At 36.4% G+C, this 24,830-nt stretch overlaps 1 protein-coding gene across 2 annotated transcripts in view; it reads left to right on the top strand.

Annotated features, from left to right (window-relative positions):
* Positions 1-24,830, top strand: part of CBLB (Cbl proto-oncogene B) — a 131,457-nt gene that overhangs the window by 78,786 nt on the left and 27,841 nt on the right. For both annotated transcript variants that reach the window (XM_068180855.1, XM_068180856.1), the window contains exons 5-10: positions 5,889-6,045; positions 9,781-9,902; positions 12,037-12,174; positions 13,711-13,798; positions 16,097-16,228; positions 19,975-20,178. In XM_068180855.1, coding sequence (XP_068036956.1) covers positions 5,889-6,045; positions 9,781-9,902; positions 12,037-12,174; positions 13,711-13,798; positions 16,097-16,228; positions 19,975-20,178 — 841 coding nt within the window. The remainder of the gene's footprint in view (positions 1-5,888; positions 6,046-9,780; positions 9,903-12,036; positions 12,175-13,710; positions 13,799-16,096; positions 16,229-19,974; positions 20,179-24,830) is intronic.

Genomic DNA, 24,830 nt, shown 5'->3' on the forward strand with positions numbered 1-24,830 from the left:
TCAGTGGTTTGGGTTCACAGAAGAAGCAGTTAAACAGGCAGACCACAATGTACAACTTATCTGGCAGTTAAATGTTTTCAAGTTCAAGAGACCTCAGATAAGCTAAATTTTAACACCTTGTTAATCCTCTTAATTTATTACGTGATTTTCTGTTCTTGCTGCTGATAGTGCCCAAGAGCCCCATTACTGCCTAAACAGTATAAAAATACAGACTGAAGAGTTGGTCCTGGCCCAAAGAGCTTCAAATCTGAGTATGAACTGAAGTGTAAAGGAAAGCCAAAGACAGAGATGAAAGCAGAAGGGGCAGTGATCCAAATGCCATCACCTTCATCACTGTCAAGACAGGTGTTCTAGCAACAGGAACTTTTCAAGAGGAGGAGAGGAACAGAAACGGGGCTTTTGGAGTGTGATTCCTTCCTCAGCTGATCAGTAGCACAGGTTAAACTTGAGCTAGGGACAAAAGGTACTGTTCTTTGGGTGCTCAGGAGACAGGAATCTCTCTAGACCTCTTTCTTACAAATGCAAGATGAAAAAAGTTTGAATAAGACAACAGGTAATGTTATAGAAAAGAGCAAGTTGGTAGAAAGTTGCAAGACAGGATTAGAAAATGGAAAAGAGCAGTCTTCACAGCTGTTCTGGGTAACTAAGAATAAGGTAAAATGGCATGTATAAAAGATAGAAGAAAGTTCTGATACTTGGCACATGAGATGGTGAGACAGGAGAACACATTCTCCATGGATAGGCAGGAGAGGCAATGTTTTAAATATAAAAGGATGTGCAAAAGCATGAGCATGCTTTGGGTTTGTGGTTAGAGATCAGAATTGAAAATACAGAGAAGTGTATCCCTTTGGGGACACTTGGGGAAATACAGAGTTCCTGTATCTCTTAAGGAGCTTGCTTGTAACGTCTACAACACTTGCTGTCTCTCTAGCAATGTCCAGGTACACAGCTTTGGAAGTGGCTTTTTTTTGGTGGTATATTTTCTCCATTTCGTAAGGCAAATTTTCTCTCTTTTACCTTCTCTGTTCTAATTATATTCATCTGAATTTTTTGGGAGTGATGTCACTATTTAATAATTGTACTGGCATGATATGGCAGAATTCCTTTTTTCCCTTAGGACTGAACTTCTCAAGCCTTCTGTGTGTCAATTATTTGCTTTGCGGTTCAGAAGCAGTGGAAACACATGGCCTCTAACTTAAAACTGAAGCAGCAGTCTTAAGAAAATGCTATTTTCAGTGGTGATAAGTCAAAATCCACATAAATCAAAATCACTGCAGACTTACAAAGAATGTTGTTTGTATCTGGGTCAGTGTTCACTTGAATATTTTTGAGATTGCTCTAGAAACAGTAATGGCCTTTTCATGGTGTGTTTTTTGGCAACATTTGAGAGAGTTGCTTGCAGACAAAAATGTTCACTGTAAGTGTAAGTTATACAGGTACATGTTTACCTCCCTAGACATTCTTGTGGTCTGCTGTGGTTCTAATGGAAGCAGTGTCACTTGACATTCCTGGATAGCTGCATCTCTGCCGTTTCACACAAGTGCTGTACTCTTTGTGCTCAGGAAATATATGCTTCATATATCCAGGTTTATTTTCACGTCTTTTGCTTTTTAATAATGTAGCAACATTTGGGGAGTTTAAGAAAATCCCATGTACACATGATCAGAGCAGGAGGGAAGAGAGGACCTAAATTTCTCTGCTAAATAGCTTGAAAATCACATGCTAGACACTAATCTTTTTCCTTTAAGCATATGGAAGTTGTGTGGGTGGTGTTTAAACCACTGTATTTGAGATTATAGTCATACTTTGCTTTGTGCCAACAATAGTAAATAGATACCATCCTATATAACAGTATTTTTTAAATCTTATGGTTCAGTTAGAACACTTTAGAATTCATCGTTTTTCAAATACACTTACTAGATTTACTATTGCAGAAGAAAGGGAGAGAAGTAGTGTCATTTAGAGAGGCCTGTGGAGAAATTTTAGTGGTTTTGAAAGGAGAAATGGCTTAGTTTAGGGTTTTTGACAGGACTCTTTAAGAGAACAATCCTAGGTTAAATACCAAGATCCAGACAGTTTTGTTGGTTTGAGAGATGCACAGAAAGCCTCTTAAGGAAATATTTTTCAGGATCATTTGTTTTATTTTGTTTTCTTTCCTTGAATTTGCATGGGCTTGCTTCTGTGCTAATGATGAGGAAAGGTGGTACAAGGACATGTTGTGTATAAATCATTTCCTAAAAGATTGGCAGGTAGAGATTAGGATTTCCTTGTAAAAGGTCTTTCTGTTCTTTTACTGCTGTACATCATGTACACTGTGGCTTTCTTCATATTTTTGTTTCCTTCTAATATTATCTCTCTGAAGATATTTGAACTGATAGAGGGTTGTAATAAATGAACATGGAGCACAGTAACAGTATGTACGTGTAATTTAGTCAGATTTTTTTTTTCCCCCCAAATTGTACTATAAAAAGAGAAATTATTACCAAAGCTCCAGGTCAGGTATATCTGTTTGTATTGTGTGCTTATGCAGTAGTGCTGTAAAATTTGGGCATCAAACCTTTCAGGGAAGTACAGTCACTGTTTAGTACCATCCTCTCATGTGAGAGACTCCCCAGAACATTGTCTCAGCTGGAGTCAGTCATGGGCACTTCTTCTACAAAGGCCAGATTATGTAAGTACTATTAAAGGCCTGAAATACTGAGACCTGCACTTCCTCAGCCTAATTCTGTAGACATCTAATGTTACCAGGATGTCAAATCACATCTTTCTGATGAGCTGAGGCAGAGCTGACTGACTCATCTCCTAGACAAGTGTCCCCAGGTTCAGCCTAATAGCATGAGGCATGTGCAGAATATCTGCCAGCCTCTAGTGCAAGGTATCATTATGACATGATGCAACAAATACTACAAAGATTCCTGAAATTATTTATAGGAGATCCCTTCTGTGGTTCAGGAGCTGAATGTGGCAGGCAGTGGCTCCACTACAAACAGGATTTTCTTTTTTTACTTTCTATAAGGACAGGTGTCTTATATATGTAAACATATGTATATATTTAAATAACAATCTAAACATGCTATTAACTAGGACAGTCCCAGGTTCCACCTTGGTCCTGTTCTCTTTCTTCTTCCACTGCTCTGCCACAAACGAAAACCCAAATTAAAAAAGCTCTTTAGACTCGAGTCATGAATAGGTGCCTTCAAAGGCTGTGTATCCCCTAAAACACAAGAAAGCAAGAGCAGTGAACTGTTAATTCAAATAGAAACTCAACTTGCCAGCCATCTCTGAAAGCTTCTTTCATGCTTGTGACCCCTCCCAGACGTCTGCCAGAGGATGTGTTTCTCAGGTACCTAAAGGTCACTGAGTTTCAGTGATGTAGGAGCAGGAGGAGACAACATTGCAGAAACCTTCACCTTGTGAAGGCCCAGTAACACCTGCATTTAGAGGATGTATGTTGTCTGCAAGGTCTCAAAGAGCTCAGCATATGTGTGGGTAAACTGGAGAGAGACACTGGGGGAGAAATAATCCCTGACTGGTGCTGTTTCAAAGTATTTAGGAATGATAACTCTATAAAATAGCTGCTGAGAAATAGGAGTTAACAAGTTTCAACAACCAATTCACACCTTTATTTAAAGAAAGCAGAAGATAAAAGACCTATCCCACAAAGCTGCAGAGAAAACAAACTTGCTGAATTTAGTGTATTTTAAATTTGGGCCACCATTATTCCAAGCACTTGTTCTTGGACAAATCCCAAAAAATAACTTTAGATGTCATTTCATTAGCTAATCACTCATTTTCCAGCATCTGGTTTCTGTCTCAGCCAAAGTACTAGCCAACAGAGCCCTAAAAACATACTGTCCTGAAGACTTTTGTTTTCTGTGTTGCTGGTGGAGTGTGCAGGGTGTTAGTGAACAGATAGCCAAAGATCCTATTTATCAATTGCATCTAGGAAGCTGTCTTGTGCAAAGCATGAAAAACCAGTTGTTAATGTGTAGTATGGCTGTGATCAGACCTGATAAATGCTCTATTTTTTTTTTGTTTTAGGGTGACCTCCAAAAAACTCAAAGCAATAAAATTAATACCTCCCCTGCAAAAAAACAAAACAAAACAAAAAACAAAACAAAAAAACCCCAAACAAACCCAATAAATAACAACCAAACAAAAAGCTCACAAAACCCACAGTCAACCCTGAAACTTTTCTAACCCCATTTCAGCATGACTCCAGTGCTGTAACCATTTAGGGTGGTTTATAAAGAGAATCAGAAAACATTTTGGAGTCATGGTACCAGGATCTAAACAAGAAGTAGGTGCTTGAACTAAGACAACTTTGACACCACAAAAGCACTGACTTTTCTAATTTTTTTTGTCTGAATTTAATGCAATTTTTTATTCTCTCTTTACCCTAATGAAAATTTGATGTGCATTCTTTCATAAATGGCATCTGATCTGGTATCTCTCTTCAGCTCTTTGTGGTTTCCTGTTTTTCACATACAGATGAAAGTATCTGCTGAGATCTATTAAACTTCCCATTTTGTCATCTATGGCTTTCTCAATACAAGCCTGCATGTAACAAGTGGATTTATTTGCAATTAGAAATGCAGTGAATATCTTATGCAATAGAAATACAGGAGTGTATCTTTAGTGTTGTACTTCAAATTACTGCTTGTTTTAATTTAGGATAACTGCATAGTATTTGTTACACAGGACCAACTTAATACAGTTGGTTTCCCCCCGTCATACTAAGTAATTTACATTTCTGCATAAGAAAATACTTAGAAAAACTAAGGCAGTTTGAACTAATAACACTTACAGGAAATATTACTGAGTTTATGAGGCCTGTGTCTTTTGTTGATTTAGCAGTTATTAAAATATTACTGTGAATGTGTATGATCTTGTCTTGAATAATTATGCATTGGTTATATATTGTTTAATTAAAATGTTTTTAAAATATCATATAATCTGATCTCAATATGTGGCAGAACATTTTTAAGAGATGTTAAGGCTTGGTAAAATTTTGATTTGACCCTAATGACACAAGAAGAATTGCTGTTATTGAGAGAGATAAGATGGAGAACATAGAAGTGATCAACCTCATGCCAGTTTCCAAATATAAGTACTCAGTTGGTAAAATAACTAACCTGCATTATCTTCAACTGTGCAAATAGAAATCGAATCTGACATAACATGACTTTGTTTGTTAGGAAGGATAATTATAATTTCCTGTCTAATAAATTAATGTAACTGTCATGGCTTATGACAGGGCTTGGAGCACTCTTGGTAGTATCTGGTTGATTGCTGTCATGTTACTTGACCACTGTTCATGGGCTTTAGCTATAGCAAAAATCACATAATAGTAGATATTAAATTGATGCTTATCATTTTGGGAAGGGAGGCTGTGAAGAAAAGAGTTCTTTTACAAGCATAGAGCTGGTCCTTTATCTCTGAAAGGATGTGAGATTGTTTGCAACACCTGCTTTGTATAGGGTATTTTGGTTTCTGCACTGTTCTTTTTGTTGTACTCCTGAGGAAGCTTGAATATTTATCACTGTGAAGAAAATGACACTTCATCTGTGTTTAAAGGAAGGTAAGCCATTCTTGTATTTGCTAATGCTGCTTTCAGAAAAATTTATTTGTAGGGTTTTTTTTCCTCTATTTAGAAACCAAATTAATGTTACAGTTCACTCCTTTAAAAGTTCAGTTTTGCTGTCTAAATGAGGTATCAACTCTTAAATATGTTACTTCATTGAATTTATTCTTTCTACCTGTCTAAATGAGGTATCAATTTATTCTTTCTACCTGTCTAAATGAGGTAAATTTTTTGCTGTCTAAATGAGGTATCAACTCTTAAATATGTTACTTCATTGAATTTATTCTTTCTACCTGTTTAACAGAACTATTGTGCCATGGAAAGTGTTCAGGCAGTGCCTTCATGAAGTTCATCAAATTAGTTCTGGTTTGGAAGCAATGGCTCTTAAATCTACTATTGACTTGACCTGCAATGACTACATTTCAGTTTTTGAATTTGATATCTTCACTAGACTATTTCAGGTAAGATTTGAAAATTATAGATATTTTTGAGAATTTGAGAAGCTTAGTGCCCTGAGGCAAGGAAGCAATTTTTTTTTAAACTGAAAGGACTAAACCATTGTGATTTAGAAATAAATTGTGCATTTCTTTTAGTCCTTCAGAGGTGTTTCAGGCAGCAACACCCACATCTGAAAAACTGAAAGCATCCAGCAACACCTGCTTCATTTCTGTATGCATCTATTGTTAGTACAATAGCTGTTTGCTGCTTACTTTTCGCTATTTTTAAATACATTCCTAGAAATGTAGACCTGTGATAATCAGAGTTTCAGTTGTTGTTTTTGTTGTGCATTTGTATCTGCATATATGAGGTGTTTCTACAAACTCATAAGGACAGTTAGATATTACTTTCTTTTAGGCTTATGAACATATTTTTGTCATTAATGCTTATTTACAACAAGGAACTATATATGGAAATAGCATGAATTGTATTACTGTTAATATTTATCTGAAATAAGGTTTTCCTGTATGTTATGTGTCTTTTTCAACCTCATGTCTCTTCTACAGAACATACTTAAGGTACTTCAATCAATATAGAAGACCGTACTGGTTTCCATCTATATTAGATGTACTGTTTCTGAACTTATCACTTTAGATATTTCTTTTGTATATAGAAACCATTGAGATATGCAACCATTTATTTGATAATTTATTTTATTACCATGTACAGTGGTAGACTAGTACAGAGCCACAAGTTACACTGGGGAAAGTATAGACTGGACATTAGGAAAAGTGTCTTCACTGAAAGGATTATCAAGCATTTAGGGACATGATTTAGCGGGGGACTTGGCAGTGCTGGGTTAATAGTTGGACTCAATGATCTTTAAAGTCTTTTTCCAACCTGTAAGAATATATCATTATTCTTTAGCCTTATGGAGATATGTTCAAAATATCAACTTTACATCAAACCCAGGGTTGATGTTTGTTTTGTTTTCCACATTGTCCTGTGCTAATTGTTGCTTAGATGTCCTAGTTTTGTTGTTATGGCAAATGGTACCATAATGAAGTTAATAGTAAAATCTGGCAGGAGAGGATTAATGATTTTAGTATATAGAGTTTTGATTTTGATTATCTCTTCTCCATTCTGAGTCAAAACAGTATCACAGTTGCAAATGTTAAGGGTGTCAGTAATCTCTTTTTAATTGAACCACAAATATTGGTCACTTATTTTCTTTGTGGGGCCACTGCTGGTTTGATTCATTACTGTGCCTTGTGCTTGAAGAAGGGGATCAGCAGTATTGATACATGTCAAGAGAGACTGGTAAGGGTTAACTTTTAATTCAGCAAAAAAGCAGAGATATGTGTTTTGCCAAACAGATTAGGTACAAAAGCTGCATAACTGTTGGACTGAACTTACACTGAACTTGGTCTGAGAACTTCTCCCAGGAGGTTACATTTTACTTCTCTAGTTTTTAAACAGCTTCTGTAACTATGTGTGCATACACCCACGGAGAGAAAATCCCAATTAAGTAATCAAAATACTGTTTTGCCAACTGTGGGTTATGTTACAAAAAAGCTGCATTGGTAATGGTGTTTATTCACAGAAGAAAGCACAACTCAGCTTTATGGAGATCCTGTGAAAGTGAAGTTGCTCCCCCTGCCTCCCCATTGTATTTATGCACAGCTTTAAGTGCTGTGTTCCCTGACCAGAGAGCAGCTTAGCACAGCAGAATATCTGAATGCTCTGCAGGAACTTCAGTCTGTTACTGTTAACATGTCCTTTGGTGTGAAAATACTGCCATTGAAGAGAAAGGGATCAAATCTGGTCCCATTTAGCACTTCTGCTCTGGTAAGACTCTGTACACAAGGCAAGCTATGGGTTCTTGCCTTTGAACGGTTTGGGTTGGAAGAGACCCTAAAGATTATCTCGTTCCAACCCCCCTGCTGTGGGTAGGGACACACTTCCACTAGACCAGGTTGCTCAGAGCTCCATCCAACCTGAACACTTTCAGGGATGGGGCATCAACTGAAATGTGGATCAGCTTCCCTGGGCAACCTGCTGCAGTGCCTTCATTACACTTAGACTGAAGAATTTCTTCCAAATATCCAGTCTAAACCTATAGGCTTTCAGTTCAAAACCATTCAGCCTTGTCCTATCACTCCAAGCCCTTGTAAAGTCCCTCTCTAGCTCTCCTGTAGACCCCTTTAGGTACTGGGATGCTCTTCCAGGTTTCCCCAGAGCTTTCTCTTCTCCAGGCTGAATAATCCCAACTCTCTCAGCCTGCCTTTATAGGAGAGGTGCTCCATCCACCTGATCATCCTGCTGTCCCTCCTCTGGACTTTTTCCAGCAGGTCCATGTCCTTCCTGTGCTGAGGGTCCAAGAGCTGGATGCAGTTGTTTGGGGGGGTGGTCTCACGAGAGTTTAGGAGATGGAAAACCCTCTCCCTTGCCCTGCTGGCCACACTGCTTTGGGTGCAGCCCAGGACACATTTGGCTTTCCAAGCTGGGAGTGCATCTTGCTGGGTTGCGTCCAGCCTCTCATCCAGCAGCACACCCAAGTCCTGCTCATTGGGGCTGCTCTCAGTCCATTCTTCACTCAGCCTGTACTTGTGCTTGGGATTGCCCCAACTCCGTGCAGGACCTTGCACTTGGCCTTGTTGGAGGAGCTGGCAGGATGCAGACTGGGATTTGTTTTATTTTCCTTACTTTTGGAGAAATTCAAACACTTCAGCTTTCCTACGGCCCCTGTGCTGAAACCTGTCTTCTATTCCATGTGTACAATTTGATGAGGTATTAATTTTAAAATAAACAGGTGTTTAGGTAGTGGCTAGGATTTGCCTGGGAAATGTAACACTCTCAAACAGAACTGCTAGGATAATCTGCTCAAGCATGTCACACTGGCATTTCATCTCTGCCTGATTAGCCCTCGGATGTGCTTTTAAAAAGAATTTGCAGGGCACATAAGAACACAAGCCTCTTGTCTTGTGTCACTTAACTTCACCTGCCTTGATTTTTCTGAGAAATAGATCAAAAATCTGCAAACCATTCAGAGTCAGTTTCTTGACTTCCCAAATGCTGGCAATGGATGTTTGTATGTTTGTGTTAATCCATTACTTTAAAAAATCATCCTTCATTTACAGTAATGGACTATTCTGTATTCTTTGAAGTGATAGCATATCACTTCACTGAGTTTTTTGAAGCATTTGCTATTCATGTTAGCAGATACTCAGGTGAAGTATCAGTATTTGTTTTGTTTTCTGGCTTTGATGCCATTATGGTGACTGAAGAAATCAAGAAGTAGAGAATAAAAAAAAGATTGACAGCTCAAATTAGCAGCTTTATTATGATTCATTTGTTAGTGTTACTTATCATTAACTATGAAAGTCCTTTAAGACATCTCAGGCTTATTCGTGTTTTTATTAAACCATCATGGAGTCATACTTTACAGGTTCTAACTAAATATGATGTTTAATATTTTATGTCGCTATGAATAGAAGGTCTCTTAAATTCCGGGTCATCAAAATCTCTATCCAATAAGTTGTGCTTGGTGTTCTTGGAATAATTCTTTTGAAGGAGCACTTGTAGCAAAGTTGGGTATATAGGAGAGTCCTTTGCACCATTTAGACCTAAAGCAAAAGTGTGTATTTTTCAGCTGAAGCTAAAACACTTCAGGTGTGTCTGACATACCGACTTGAGTTTTATTAGAAATACAGAACTACCTGACTTAGTCCCTTTACTTGTTTGTCTTCTCTTTGTAGCCGTGGGGCTCAATCTTAAGGAATTGGAACTTCTTAGCTGTGACACATCCTGGATATATGGCATTCCTGACATATGATGAAGTGAAAGCAAGGCTACAGAAATACAGCACTAAACCTGGGAGGTGAGAAGTTTCACTGTGTATTGCTTTCCAAATAAACTTGCTGTCTCAGAACCTACATAATTATGTTAGGTTTGTACTTCTAATTTGCATATTTTTGCATTTTTTTATCACTCACTGCAGCACTGAAGAAGTGAAGCAAAAAATATTGTATTAGTACACTGAAGTCTAAATATGTAAAAATAAACATAAAGAAATTGAAAATAAATTGTTGGGTTTTTTACTTCTTCTGAATCAGGCAAAACCAGCAATGCATTCTTGAAAAGCATATCTTAAAATATAATTTGATTTTCAAAATTTACATTGAATTTTTACTTAATAGTAAAGCAAAAACCATCTTCACATCTTTCATGGTAACATTCAAGTTATAAATTTAGTCTGTGCTTTTGTGTTCCTTTAGTGTTTAATATCCTTCTTTTTCCTTTGCCCATATCATTCCATTCTATATCATAAACTCTTCACCTAGAAAAGCAAGCAGTCAGATTAAAGATCATGATATGTAGAGTTTTTAAATATGTTTTATGTGGTGCTGTGCATAGTAAACTAGTTAAACTGAGCTTTTACCACTATGTCACTGTTGTCCTGGTTTTTTTTCCTTCGCTCAGGAGAAATAAAAAATCAATAGTGTATTTAATCCTATATTACTTACGATTTATTTTGCTAGTTTTATCCTTACAGTTATGAAGCTTTTTCCCTAATGTCTTGTTGAAACTTCTGCAGAAGCACATAGTTAAAATGCATTGCTTTGAAACTCATTAGTGAAGCCTACGAACAGTTACATCCATATTCTGTTCTTGGTTTCTTTTGATTTTTAGCAAATAGTATATTGTATCTTAAGTTACCCTAGCGGTCAAGTGCATCCATACAAAAATCTTGTGGTTCCAACAGAAAACTGCTGATTTTTAGCTTGATACTCATGTACACTACAACGTAAGTCAAATAACTAGGTTGATTTTGAGAGCATTTGATACATTCAGTATTTTCTCTGTAATTGATCCTGATGCTGTGATAGAGAAATTACCTCATGTACCTTTTATGTTCCTTCTAAATAGACAGTTAGTTTTAAGATAGCTTTCTACTGCATATCAGAAAATTGGTTTCTGAGTTGCTTAGGTGAAATGCTTGAATGTGAAAGAGAGGATATGAAGTGAAATTTCTTCTTTAATCTGACTAAAACATCCCGCAAATTACAAGATTCTGTTCAGATGAATAGTTAGCACTTAAGTGTAATGTGGGCCCTACTGAATGTTTTAAGAGCTCTGTCATACTTCAGAGAGGCTTAGATTTCTCATATTAGTTTGGAACAAAATAAAATACTGATGTGTAATTAAGAAAAGCTGCTCTATAGTACAGAATTGATTTTGTGGTCTTTCACTGTGAGATGCTTTTCTCAGTGAGGTTTTCACATGTGAAATAGTGTCTGACATGAAAGGGAGTAGAGTTTTTAGTATGAAGCTCTATACATGCTCCATCCTGTTGTTTGTAATCTTCCTTGTCTTCTGATTGTGCTCTCTGTCTACATTATGTATACTTTCAGCTATCACCTGTAACACAGAGAAGTATTTAAATCTAAGTCCAATTCTGTAGTTTATATTTGATTTTTCTGAAGCACAAGTGGTATATCTTTTGTTCACCTCCACAGGCTCACACAAAATTATCATTTTCTAGTAGAGCAGGCTTTATCATTCATCTTTCCTGTTTCTGTTGCACCTAAAGAGGCTTTATATTTTTCATTGCATTTGTTCAGGTGATTGGCCTGCACATGCACAAAAGGTGTCTGTTGTAGCTATGGAGACTGGATAATATCATATACTCTTCTTGAAGAGCTTTATGGACATGTCTGAGTGAAACTGCTCACGGTGAATGTGCAGCTTTCACTCTGAGAACTAAAACACAAGCAGATGAAAAACAGGGAGTAGACAGCTACTCTTACTTCATTTATGCCCATGAGAAACTGACAGTGTAGAAGAGACAGGTTTATTTAGGATTCTACAAAGAACATGGCAGAATTGGGAATCTTACCCAAATGTTCAGGGACCTAATTCAGTGTCTGAACCAGAGGCCATAATTGCTCCCTTCACTTCTTTTGCTGAACTCTGAATTCCACTGACTTTTCATTCATCCTGTTTTTGTCAAGCTACATTTTCAGACTGAGTTGCACTCGCCTGGGCCAGTGGGCCATTGGCTATGTGACTGGAGATGGGAACATACTGCAGACCATACCTCACAATAAGCCTCTGTTTCAAGCTTTGATCGATGGCAGCCGGGAAGGATTGTAAGTACCAATTCTTACAGCCACCATGGCTGTGAAATCCTCATTTCCTTGTTCCCGCAATGCTTATGTGGGTAGTTAAAGATGTTTAAAACAAAGAATCTGCATGGGGTGGTTAGCATTCTTTCAGAGTTTTAGGACCTTTCATTTAATTCATTTAAAAAACACTTGTTTCTAGTTAATTCCATTTACCAGGGTTACTGAAAGTTAACCAAAGTCATATCTCGTAGCAAATAAATTCTATGAGAAAATAAAATGAGACAGCTGTTGCATTGATCCCTCCTTCGCCCCACAGCCTCCCAAGAGTCCCAAATGCACTTTAGCTTATTGAGCAGTTACTACTTCCAGTTACTCATGTGTCCAACTGTGGACAATTATTTGAAAGCTGTGTAATTGCTTTTATAAGTATAGCCAGAACAATTTCTACATTCTAATAGTTTACTGAAAAGATTTATAATTATTAGAGAATGTAAGTTTATAGGGAGAAGTAGAATATTTTTGCTAGGTTGGCTGAAGTAATACACAAATATTTGCTGTCAGAATCTTTTTACTGGGGTACATATTTTGGTATACCCAATATAAATATATGTAATGGGAAAGAAAAAGGAAAAGCAATTATCAATCCTCAAAAAAAAAAAAAGTTGATAAATCTTTTGCAGTCTCATAATTTTTCTCAGTCCTTCACAGTCTAGTTTTTTTTTCAGGTATGATGATTTCATACCTGTAATAAACACACTCTTACATTGGTAGTGTTTCCCTCTGACAAAAACTGAGCAAACAAAAACTGGAGCTGGGGATATTTTATGCAGAGTGATATTTTTGTACCTTATAACTTTTTCATTATGTGACTGAAAAATATATGACCTTTAAGAAACTGTTTCTGAGTTACAGGTAACATAAACCTGAATCCAGACCAACTTAGCGCTGCTGTAATATCATTTAACCTATTGCTAATTTCCCACACAACTGAAATGCTCCCATGGGTTCTTGCCTAATGTCCAGTGTGCATCAGAAGTTCTCTGTGTAGATTCTTGTCATAACATACACAGATATGCATGTATGTATTATTGTGACATATATAATATTATATATATCATAATACAGATACACACAAATGCGTTACCTTCTTTTCTGCAGGTTTACTTGAAATAGTCTAAAGAGTCCTGAGCATGATGCTCCCAGTGGGGAAATCACTAGGAAGTATGAGTTCACTGTGAAACAAAGATCTGAAATAATACTTTTCTGGGCTACTCCTAGAAGATTATCTGCTAATCAAAGTGCAGATACATGCTGGTTGTAGCTATCCAAGTGATGTCTAAATCTTTCTTCTGCTTTTATAAATACATTTGAGCATGTGTCAAAATGAATATGTAGCAATTCAGTTGTGCTCAAAAGATAAAATAGATGGCTGAGGAAAGACGATTTATTTTAGTTAATGTCTACTGTAACTTATTCTGCCCCCTTGAAATTTTGTAAGTATGATTTTGCTAACAAAGCTGAAGAAATGTGCATATTTATAACAGTCTTCTTGTGATGCAGCTATCTGTTCCCAGATGGACGAAGTTATAATCCTGATTTGACAGGATTATGTGAGCCCACACCACATGATCACATAAAAGTCACACAGGTATGTTGGCAGAGTTTGGAGTTACTTTGTAATCTTCACTTCCCTTAGTATCTCACCTAGCACTAATAATAAGCTTTTATTAAAATGTGAGTAATAAGTTCATAAGAGAGAAAATATGCTGTTCATAGAAGGGCTTAAGTGAGGAACAGGATAATAATTCTTTAAACTGTAGAGTGGATGGTGATGCAGATGGCATGCCTTGGAATGCTTTGTTTATTGTGAGCTTTTTCCAAGTGAGAAGTGTTTCAAACTGCTACTAAAAGTTTTTCTGATATTTATGTAACAGATCTATGTAGCTTGTTTTTTCCATGCTAATAACAAAGGGGAATACAGAAACAAAATGAGGATTGAATAATAGTTTTGAAGCCTGAATAGGAATGGTATAGTTGGTTGGCAAGTCTGGGAGGAAAAGTTCATACATTGCAAAAATAGGAGTTCCAGTTTTCTCCTTTCCTTTGTCTATGGTGCAAATTGAAAAAGAGATAATGGAAAACAGCAGAAGTAATTAAATGAGTCTCTAAACAGAGTCACTTTGCAGAGAATTGCAGAGAAAATTAGAATATGTAGGTCTGTTTATACTCTTATTAAGTGATAATGTGATTAATTCTGCAGATATTTGATAGTCAAGTAGTAGGAAGTAGCCACTCAAGGACAAATGCTTGATTAAATATGGTGCTGAAATTAACACTAGAAAGTTAAGGAATACTGTGTAGAACATTTTTCCTGATGAAAACATCTGGAAGACTTGAGGATATGTTCAAAGACATCAGACTAGATACAAGCCATGCTGTTCCAGATGGTCTTCTGTTTCTTCAAATCAGACTGGATGACCTGCTGAGTCTTCTGCACTTCTGTGTGCTCCATGTACATTCCACTCCAGAAGTATTTTAGAAGAGAAGTATTCTTTACTATCTATGGTATTATCAGAAATACCATTACAGATACATCTGTTTTGTAAGAGAATTCCTAAAAGCAGTTGCCTGAAGAACACCTGAATACTTTCACTTCTCTGACTTCCATCTTTTCATTCCAGTCTTAAGATAATAATGAAAGAGTAATGGAGATTTATCAGGTATTTGTGTTGTGCAGAGCAATGCTCCAGCCCTTATCTTCACTTTTCTCAAAGAAAGGAGAAGCAGCACATGGTCAATGACTACCTTGTTCTTCACAGGCCAATCATATTCTATTTTGAATCCATTGAATGAATCAAGTTATTTCTGCACATGTAGTTATGAGGACATTATTAGCTAATTCTGATGATAATTCAACACAGTCTGAATTATGTGACTCTGCCTTAAATAATATATAACTAAAGAGATTGTAAGTTGTCACTATACCTGCTTAAACTATGAAAAGATGGTATGAAAGTGGCTGCAGGGCTAGGTTGCTGCAGATGGATTCCTTGCTAGAGCTCCCCCATAAGCATCTTAATACACTCACTACAGCTGCAGATACAAGCTTTCTCTTTTGTTTTCTCTTTTTCTTAGCCTCATGTCCCCTCACTTCACTTAGCAGTAGCTGCTTATTTTCCCATGATCTGGATTGTACTTACTTTAGGCTTTCAAAATTTGGTTTTTCAAGGCTAAAAAAGCTTGTTTCAATACAAATGCATTTAAATGTCAGCTCCCCAACAATAACTAATTCTAGAAAACTGTTCTGGACTTGAGTTTTGTCTATTATTCCTTCTAATGGTGGTGTTCTACCTTCCTGTCACTCTTGCAAGTCTGCAAAGTACTGAATAATCTGTGCATGACTGTTGCCAAGTTATCCTGCACGGTGTTCTTGGAAAGGAAATCCTTCATTTACAAGGATTGTGTACTTCAACATACTGCTGTACAGCATCCTTGCTGTTGGTAACAAAGCCCTCTTGCTTGTCAATTTTCAATTCAATAATTTTTGTAGTCCTAAATTCATACCTAGAAATTTAAAGCCCAGTTTTTTTCCCATTCTTCACTTAATTTTTCACTTAGAACCATATGTTCATTTTCTTCCTTTTAGCTGCAACCAAAGAAAAGCAGGATTTGTGCCAAGGATAGCAGTTACATATGACAAGTCTGTACAAAATCTACTAGGTACAGATATTTTTAATACTTTTTGGTATACATTTTAATATATTACAGGTTGGAAGAAGCAAAAATGTAAGCTGTCTCAGTAACCTTAGTGTGGCTTTTAGAGAGATTAAAGCAGATCTTTTAGAGAGATTTTAAAGCAGATTGGAAAACAGGGCATTTGGAGAAGTATATTTTTTGTGAACAAATCGTTGCAAAGAAATTATTGCTTGACTTTCTTTTGTTCCAGGAGCAGTATGAATTGTACTGTGAAATGGGTTCCACTTTTCAGCTGTGTAAAATCTGTGCAGAGAATGATAAGGATGTGAAGATAGAGCCTTGTGGACACCTTATGTGCACTTCTTGCCTTACAGCATGGCAGGTACTGTCATAGTTTAGTTGGTGGAGAAGAGGATGGATTTCTGTTACCTTCATGTTTACAATGTGGGTATATGTTTACTTTTCCAGGTGCAAGGATGTATATATTTAAAATTATAAACGTCTTCATTTTTCAAACCAGAAATCTGTGAAAAATAAAGCTCCAGGAGACTCTTCACAGTCTGGACTCATAGTCTTGCCAAGGCCATTTGCTGACTGCTGCTGAGTGGAATCTATTTCCTGAGCCCAGTACCTACTCAGACAGTACAAGCTGGGTATTTGGTGCCAATTCAGTCACTTAGGTCACTTCATGATGTATTTAAAAGGCACAAAGAGGACACATAGCTGCTGGGAATGGATAACTGACTAGACAGCATTTTATAAGGAGAAGGGATGTCTGTGGTGAGAGAAGGATTCACTCAGTAGTAGAGGTCATGAATTGACCTGTGGAAAATGAAGCTTTTAGGAGGCCTGTGTTTCACATTAGTAACATGCAAAGCACTGAAACACATAGATGGCTTTAGATAGTTGTTGGACTAAGAGATTTAAAGGAGGGGAAAATCCCTTCTCTCAAAGTCAGTTATGGAACATCCAAAAAAGCCCAGAGACTTCCTGGTGACTAAGGTTGTGTGTTTTGTCCATCTTGTTCACGGATGCACCAGTCTGTGGGAAAAGGGAGAATAGGCACCCTTAGTTCAGTGCAGTTAACCTAAAAAGTAACGTCTAAAGCTGAGGTCATTCTTCTTTACAATTGTGCATCATCCCTGCCCCTTCTTTCGTATCTATAATTTATGGGGAGAAGTAAGGTTCATCCAGTTCTCAGAGAGGACTTTGTTCCACACTTAATAATCAGTGTTTGCTTACAAATGTAGTGAGAAGAGTAAAAAGAAACCTGGAGTCTAGTCCATTTTGGACCTGTTTTTAAATTAGTTCATCCTCCATCAGTGTGTTTTCACTTTTACATTTGTGGCATGTCTTCAAGTACTATAATTTTCCTATTCTAATTAGGACATTTTCTACCTAATTAAGAAAGCCTCAGTGACAGACCAACACAATATACCAGAAGTATCATTTGAGTTTTTCTTCCATCAGCAATAGAGGTTTCTTGAAAACAAAGTACTCTCAGTTTCCCATTTTGTGTTCTTTGTGAAATTTGAGTTTTATGTTCCAAACACAAATCTTTCAAATTGACCATAGGTCAGAAATTCTGAGGAAATTCCATTTGAGACATACCCACAAAAGGATATTTATTTCACTACTAGCAGCTGCTTAGCTGGAACAGTGTTTCTCATTTCAGGAGTACCCTTTCTCTATTTTTTCAAGTTTCATTCTGAATGACAGACTTAGAGGTCTGACCACATAAATTATTTACTTTAAAAATTCTGAAAAATTCCAAGAGGTGTGTAGTTTTGTTGATTTTGTTTACTTGTTCATTTATTTTTTGGCTCAGCTGACAGGGTTAAGCAGAAGGACTGAAATCTTTGTGATCATCAGGTGTCTTGTGGCATGGTAGGAGCATGTTGCAGTCTTAGGCCAGTGATGTGCTCTGGTTCTGGAGACTTGAGAAGCTAAAGGTCCTCAGTACTTGGCTGTGGGGCAGGGATTCAGGAAGAAAATGGCAAAGCATTTTAGGCTCAGAAGACTGACATGTTTGAATGCACCAGGTTTCATCAGAACATAGCTACCAGCTGTAATTGGTCAGGTACATTTCAGACTTCATTACAAGTTTAACTTTTGCATAATTAGTGAGACAATGAAGAGGTATTACATTGTAACAGCATCAGCTGCTATGAGCTTCTGGTGGGTTGTTTAACTGGCAGCATAATGGCTCGTTCGGCATGCCTCAAGAGATCCAATACAGATGTTTTCATTGAGCAGAAAAAAATTGAGTAAGCAGCATCCGATCTGCATAGAATACTAAGGATGATTGAGCTGTTCACCTTTATTGGGGCTCAGTCTCTCAATCAAGACTTGGTTTACTTGTTTCCTTTTTGTATTATGCAACAGGAGTAAAATGCCATTTTTATACCACAGAAATTTATTATCTGAAAAGGACATGTTTTCTACAAGCATATGGGCATATAGGCTCTATTGTAAGGTTAATAATGTTCTAAATAACCTTTCTGAGGGCATGGACAAGTGTGTGTATTAATATAGACATCTTGGGTATATATTCATACTATTGAATACGAGTCTGCTGATATGTTTGGTTACCAAGGCTTTTCAAAAGAGGATGGAAACTGCTAGTGCAGAACACAGGTACAAGACAGCCTTGAAAACTAAAAGCTCTGTGCCTCATCGATAAAGGCTCTTTTTTTAGAAAATGAAACTGTAAGGAGTTGTATAGAGTGAGGAAGGACTTCTGTTCACTTGACCGTGGCTACTTCATAAGGACCATAGAATTTGAAGATGTTTTTGAGGTACTAAAGTTGACTAGCTAGTTGTACTTAAGGTGCTGAAAGTGTAGATGTGTCTTTCCATACAAAATTAAAATCCAGTACCAATCCTCCAAGTGATGTCAAGAGACAATCATTTATACTTATCTGACCTTGTGATTCAGCTCATCCAAACACTGTAAAATCACCTGTCAGTATTGTAAGACTGCCAAGTGTCAAGATAAAAATAATGCTAGAAAAAAGATAATGTTGTTTTTGCATCTGAGAAATAAAAAAACAATGCTTGCTTCATTATATTTCAGTATAAGTAGGTTGTTCAGAATTATTTTTGTTGTTCATTTCTCTTTAGCTGTCTGTCTACCTGACTGCAAATGCAACACAATGTTATTTCTGATTTCACTTTGAATTATCTTGAACTCTCAGAGCTTCATGGTTCTTCTAGGTGGGGATTTGTTTGTGGTTTTATTTCTTTGGGAGTGGGTTTTTATTTTTTTTTTTTAATAATTCAAATCTATGTTGTGCTTCTTGATGGAAATATTTCTATAAGTACTTGAAAGACTTCTGATTTTTGTCATTAGTATTCTGAATCTCAAGGCTTTTTGTTTATTTCTGGTGAGAAAAAATACAGTTCTGATATAAGTAAAAGGAATTTAATATGGCTGTTTGAAAATCATTGAATATATACTATTTTAAAATTAAAATTCAAATAGTTCTGGTTTCTGATAATATGTGAGAATAATTCCATGTTTAATATAATTTTTTGACAATGTAGTTAAGTCCTGATTTTTTTATGTAAATGTGAAGAAAACTATTTGTAGCTTTAGGTGTTCTGAATGCTGGTAATGCTGCAGCTGTGATGGACTGAAATGTTTTTCCAAGAAGAGCTGCATGCCGTAAAGCTTGCCTGCATTTCCTAACATCAAATGAAAAATAAATACTTATGGTTAATATAAAAGGTATATAATAAAATGTATTATCTGTCTACACACCTCACCTTCTTTCTCTTGAAGAAATAGAAAAATGCATGCGTGAAAGAAAACGTGTTACTTCCTGACCTGTAATATTAAGACTGATTTAGTGCTTTGTAGAGATAATAGCTACATTTTGATTAGTCATTTTTAAGTGAAGATTAGTCTATTGAAGAGAGAAAGCTTTAAATGTGCAGTCATTTTAAGATTTACTATAGTTAAATATTTGTTAATCTGTTTCCTGTTTACTCCAGTCCTTCTTTACAAGCTTTTAGAGATCGGTTGAGGATGTTTCTGTGTAAAAGGTATAAATCCTGCTTTTAAAATTATTGCTGGATTTGTTTTTTTTTTTTTTTAAGTTTATCTATGTTTTTGTCTTGATGTAGGAATCAGATGGCCAAGGCTGCCCTTTCTGCCGCTGTGAAATCAAAGGGACTGAGCCAGTCATTGTGGATCCCTTTGATCCCAGGGATGAGAATTCCAGGTGCTGCAGTATTATGGATAGCTTTAGTATGCCCATGTTGGACTTAGATGATGATGATGATAGAGAAGAGTCTCTAATGATGAATCGTTTAGCTTCAGTCCGAAAGGTAACTTTTCAAACTCTGCACAGCAGCTAAACCCAGATGTTTGTAAGCAAAGCTGCCTGTAACTTTAAACAGTGAGAGGTTGCACTTAATGCTTTAGCTCACAGCATCTCACTGAGCAGTTGTTGGGTTGAAAAACCAAAATGTATTACTACAAATGCATTAAAACTGAAGTTGAATTGGAGAAAAAAAAATTCCAGATTCTCAGCTGATGTGAATGAGATACCAGTTTATAATGGGTGAAGCATGAATTTGCACCAGCTGAAACTCTTATCCAAGCTATGCTGTGTGGACAGTTCCCTGAGCTTTTATTTGTAAAGAGCAAAACTATTCCTATATGCATTTGTTTTCTGCACATGTGTGTACATGTATACAGAATGTTTTAGGATTAAAGTTGAGTTTCTAAACAGTTTTCAATATTATTACTTTATAAAAGTGACTTGATGCCTAATTCATACTGCACACAAGTAGCTTTTAGTTATGTTTCATGTGAGTTGTCTATATTTTTTTCTGTAATTTTTAATATTATGTACTCTTATTGGGAAAATTATATTTGAGATTATCCATAGTGACTGTGTCTTGGGATGTTTTTTGTCCTGTAGGGGCTCCATGTTAAATTCTGATCTCATTGCAGGAGATTTTATTACTGATAAATAAGCACTATCATTGACAAAAGTTTATTTTATGGTGATAGTTTTTACTACTCTATTTTAGCCTGGAACAGATATTGTCAGAGGCCATGCGACACTGATTTTGACAGAGCATTTACCAGATTTTACTTTATACTAAGGTCATCTAGATTGAATTGTTGCCTTGGAATTAATTTTGTAACATCTTACTTTTCCATTTCCTTATCATTGTATTTGTTAAAAAAAAGGCACATTCTTCACCCTCATATCTGAGAATATCTGTCAGTTAATATACATGCTTCTGATGACCTTCCTAACCTCTTAAGGCTTATGAATCATTCTTGTGTTGTGTACGTAATACAACATGCTCTACCCTTGGGAACAGTTATCCTTCCTGCCTGGACTTAAATTTCAGTCTGCAGCATGACCTCTGTGAGATAGCCTTGAATTGATGGGCTTTTATAATGCTATCACTTTCATGATAAGGCAAAAATGCATTATGCCTTTATCAAAACAAGGAACAATAAGTTTACTATAAGAAGTCTTTTAAGTATCCACCAAGTGCTTGAGTGCTTTTGTGCCTCGCTATTTTTGTTCCATTGATTTCATTGTTCATTGAAAGAAATCTTCACTCTGCCAGCCTCCTGAAGTCTATTTGAAATTGTTGAATTATTGCATCATTTGGTGATTTTTAGCTGCTGTTTTCTTAAAATTGTTACCATTGGTTCTGCAGTGATGGTCTTAACCATACCATCTGTGTGTAACATGGCATTGTTTATATATACTTTTTGTTAGCAATGTCTTCATAAGACTTGCCTATTTCTTTAACCATTATTTATTTTTCCTGCTAATCAGTGTATCTTTGGAGCCTGGTTAAAGAAATTATACTTTTCTCTGTGACATTATGTAGACCTTTACACTTTGTGAAATTTTCTTTTGTTTGTCATTAATGCTGTTCATATGAACAGCATGCTGCATAACGGCAATGTTGTAGTAACGTAATTTGTTGAAATTATGGAAGATAGGTGGCAAGGACAATAATTTAGCTCTTGCAGCCAACCTGCTGGTACTGTTGTAACTTTGTAATTTCTGTGAACAAATTTTTCAATTCTTACTTTATTGCATGGACACGTGCTAAGCTTTCTCAACATAAATCTGTTAATCCTTGAAAAGCAAATGGGATATATTTGTGTCAAATCACCTGGCTGACCATTCTAAGAAAAATCTGGCTAGTAGTGAGGTGGGCTGTGAAACTTATTAGAAGAGAAGAGTTTCAGGGACATGAAGTTTTGATGAAAGTGATTGTAGGGCTTCACAATGTGTTGTGGAAATACACATCAGGTATCAGAAAAATACCAGTTCTACAGTTTATCACTTGTACCCCTGAATTGTACTCAGAAACTCTTAAGAGGTGTCTGAAAGTCTTAAGTCTCTGAAAGACCTCAGTCTTGAAATTGCTTTAAGGAAAAGAATAATCATTAAGCTCCTTAGACATTCCTTAAAGGAATTACTAAGTGGATACACATAAAGAAAAATGAATAATTCTTGCTAAGTGTTGTGTATGAGTCAGCAGGAGCAGCATATCAGCTCTAACAGAGGCTTTGGAGAAATCCACTGCAGTGAGGCTGTTTATCTGCCTCATCAATCAGCTTGTTTTTTTCTATTTCCAAGTTGTCTTCTGATATTTCTCAATGAAAAAAAAGAGGAAGAGTGGTGCCAAAAGCCTCTGTTAATTGTTTCCTCACTGAGAAATTTCAGCCCCGTGGTATCAGATTAGTTAATGCAGTTATTGCCCAAAATGTTCCTCCTCTAAGCTTTTGTTCTAGCAAAGCACATTATGAAATTAATATTAAAAAGTGGAGATTACAGGCTCAGGTAAATATTGAAAATAATTTTTTTTTTTAATTTTTAAAGAGGGCATTTGAGTCCCTGGTAGAGTATGTTAGCTATTCTGTAATGTTTAATATTTAATTGTTCTAATGAATGAAGAGTTCTCTGTCACTTAGTTTTGGTACAAGACATAATTTGATACACTTCTTTTAAAAAAGAAAGAAAGAAAATAAGGAAAATGGATAGTGCAGGAGTTCTTGGTACGAGCAAATTATTTTGAATTCATAAATGCTTAAGGTAATTGTTTGATCCAAATAATATCCCTCGAATACATAGAGGAGAGCTCTACCAGTATAGGCGACTATGAGGTTTTCAGTACCCTAAAGTGAATTAACTGTCTATAAACACTTTTGTCTAAAAGTAGATGAAGTTACCACATCTGGGATGTTACTGTCTTCTCTGAAATTATTTTCCTAGATATCTGAATATACAAAACCCTGATTGATTGATGGATTGATTTATGCTGTACTTTAAAATAATGATAGGAAATTGTCAAGGCTGAAAGATAGTTTGCCATGACTAGGCTTCTTCCAGCAGCTGAGTTAGGTCGAATTTGGTCAATAACAACAAATTACCTTGGCTCTCAAAATATGGGAGGAGGCTGTTTTCACTCATTTCCATATTATTAAGTTGACTTTTTTCCTGGTAATGGAAGGCATGTATTACATAATGGTTTTTATTGCATTGTATAAAATATAAAAATATTAAAATACAAAAATAAGACTTGAAATACGTATCCAGATATTCCCTTTGGCAGTACCTGAACTGGTATATGCATTTTACTTCCTACGTAACGGTACACCTGGTTGGTGGAATGTGCTAAGATCATGTCACTCAACAGGAGTGACTCAATTAACTGATTACTTACTAGTATTTGAAGGCTATAAATGCTGGGAGGCAGTGTGCCTCCCCTAATTACTGATTCCCTTGGCAGTGTGCTGCTGACTCTCAGGAGACCTAACTCTCTCTCCCTCCTTCACTTGCATTTTCTAGGGTCAGCAAAGATAAAGAGAATAAATCTGTCTTTTTAAAAACATTTGCAGTTACCAGTGTTAAGTGATGTAAATTTATATCCTCATTTAAGGTTTTAAGCCTAGATTATACAGCTCTGCCTAGGTCACAGCTTATCTTAACAAGAAATAAAAAATATGTGAGTTACTCTTACCTGATTATAAATAAAGAAGCTTCAGAAAACTACTTCTGGTGTAGGGCTGCTTGGACCCTCTTGGATGTCTCATGAAGTTTGAGTTTGCTCCAAGGACATTAACAGGCACAATAGTATTGCTCAGTGAGTCAATCATTAGGATTTATGTTGAGTATGCTTTTTATATGTGCCTATCTGGCATAAAAGTATATGAAAACTCTTGATTCAATAGCCTGGCTGTTAATATTTCCATCAGGAAAAGCCTTGACTAGAAATTGTAATCAGTGTTGAAAGCAGGCTTTTTCTTGAATTCACAACTGCTAGGGGCAAACTGATACCAGTGTATCCCACTAACAAATACATCTGATGGAAAAACACAAGTGTGGTCCCTTCTGTGGTACAACTGCAAAGTAAGTTACAGCTGCTTTTCCCTTGGCAGCAGTCATGGCAACCAGATGAAGTCCATGTCGTTACAAAGGAGTCTGTGTTCTCCTTAATTACATCTTTATTGCACAGGTCTCTGTGTGGTGCAGCAGAGCCCCCTTGTACACTGAAGGTCTGTCTTCTGTCACTGCCAGTTCATTTGATCTAGTTTGTGTCTTAATCACTTGCTTGTATTTAGCTTTTTGTCACTGTTCTCTCTCATTGCACATTTTTTCCCAGCATATAGAAAACATACAGAAACCTCCAGCAGGTGACAAAGAGGAATTTTAGGAGAGTATGCCAAAAAGAGTAGATATTATTATATCTGTTAATGCCTTGGTGTCCACATGAGACACAGACATCTTGTTGGCCTAGCTGTCACTCATCAAATGATGCAGTTGGACAGGTTGGATGGAGGTGGACTGGGAAATACAGGATTTTCATATTTGGGATATGATGGAAATGTGATACTGAATGTCAAGGAAAACCTGTTTGCTGCTGTGGAATATTTGGTTTTGTTTTATTTTTAGTATAGGTGGATCCAAACAAAAAATTACTTGTTCCAGCAA

This window comes from Anomalospiza imberbis, chromosome 2 (genome assembly GCF_031753505.1).
Source record: "Anomalospiza imberbis isolate Cuckoo-Finch-1a 21T00152 chromosome 2, ASM3175350v1, whole genome shotgun sequence".
In the NCBI taxonomy this organism is placed as follows: domain Eukaryota; kingdom Metazoa; phylum Chordata; class Aves; order Passeriformes; family Viduidae; genus Anomalospiza; species Anomalospiza imberbis.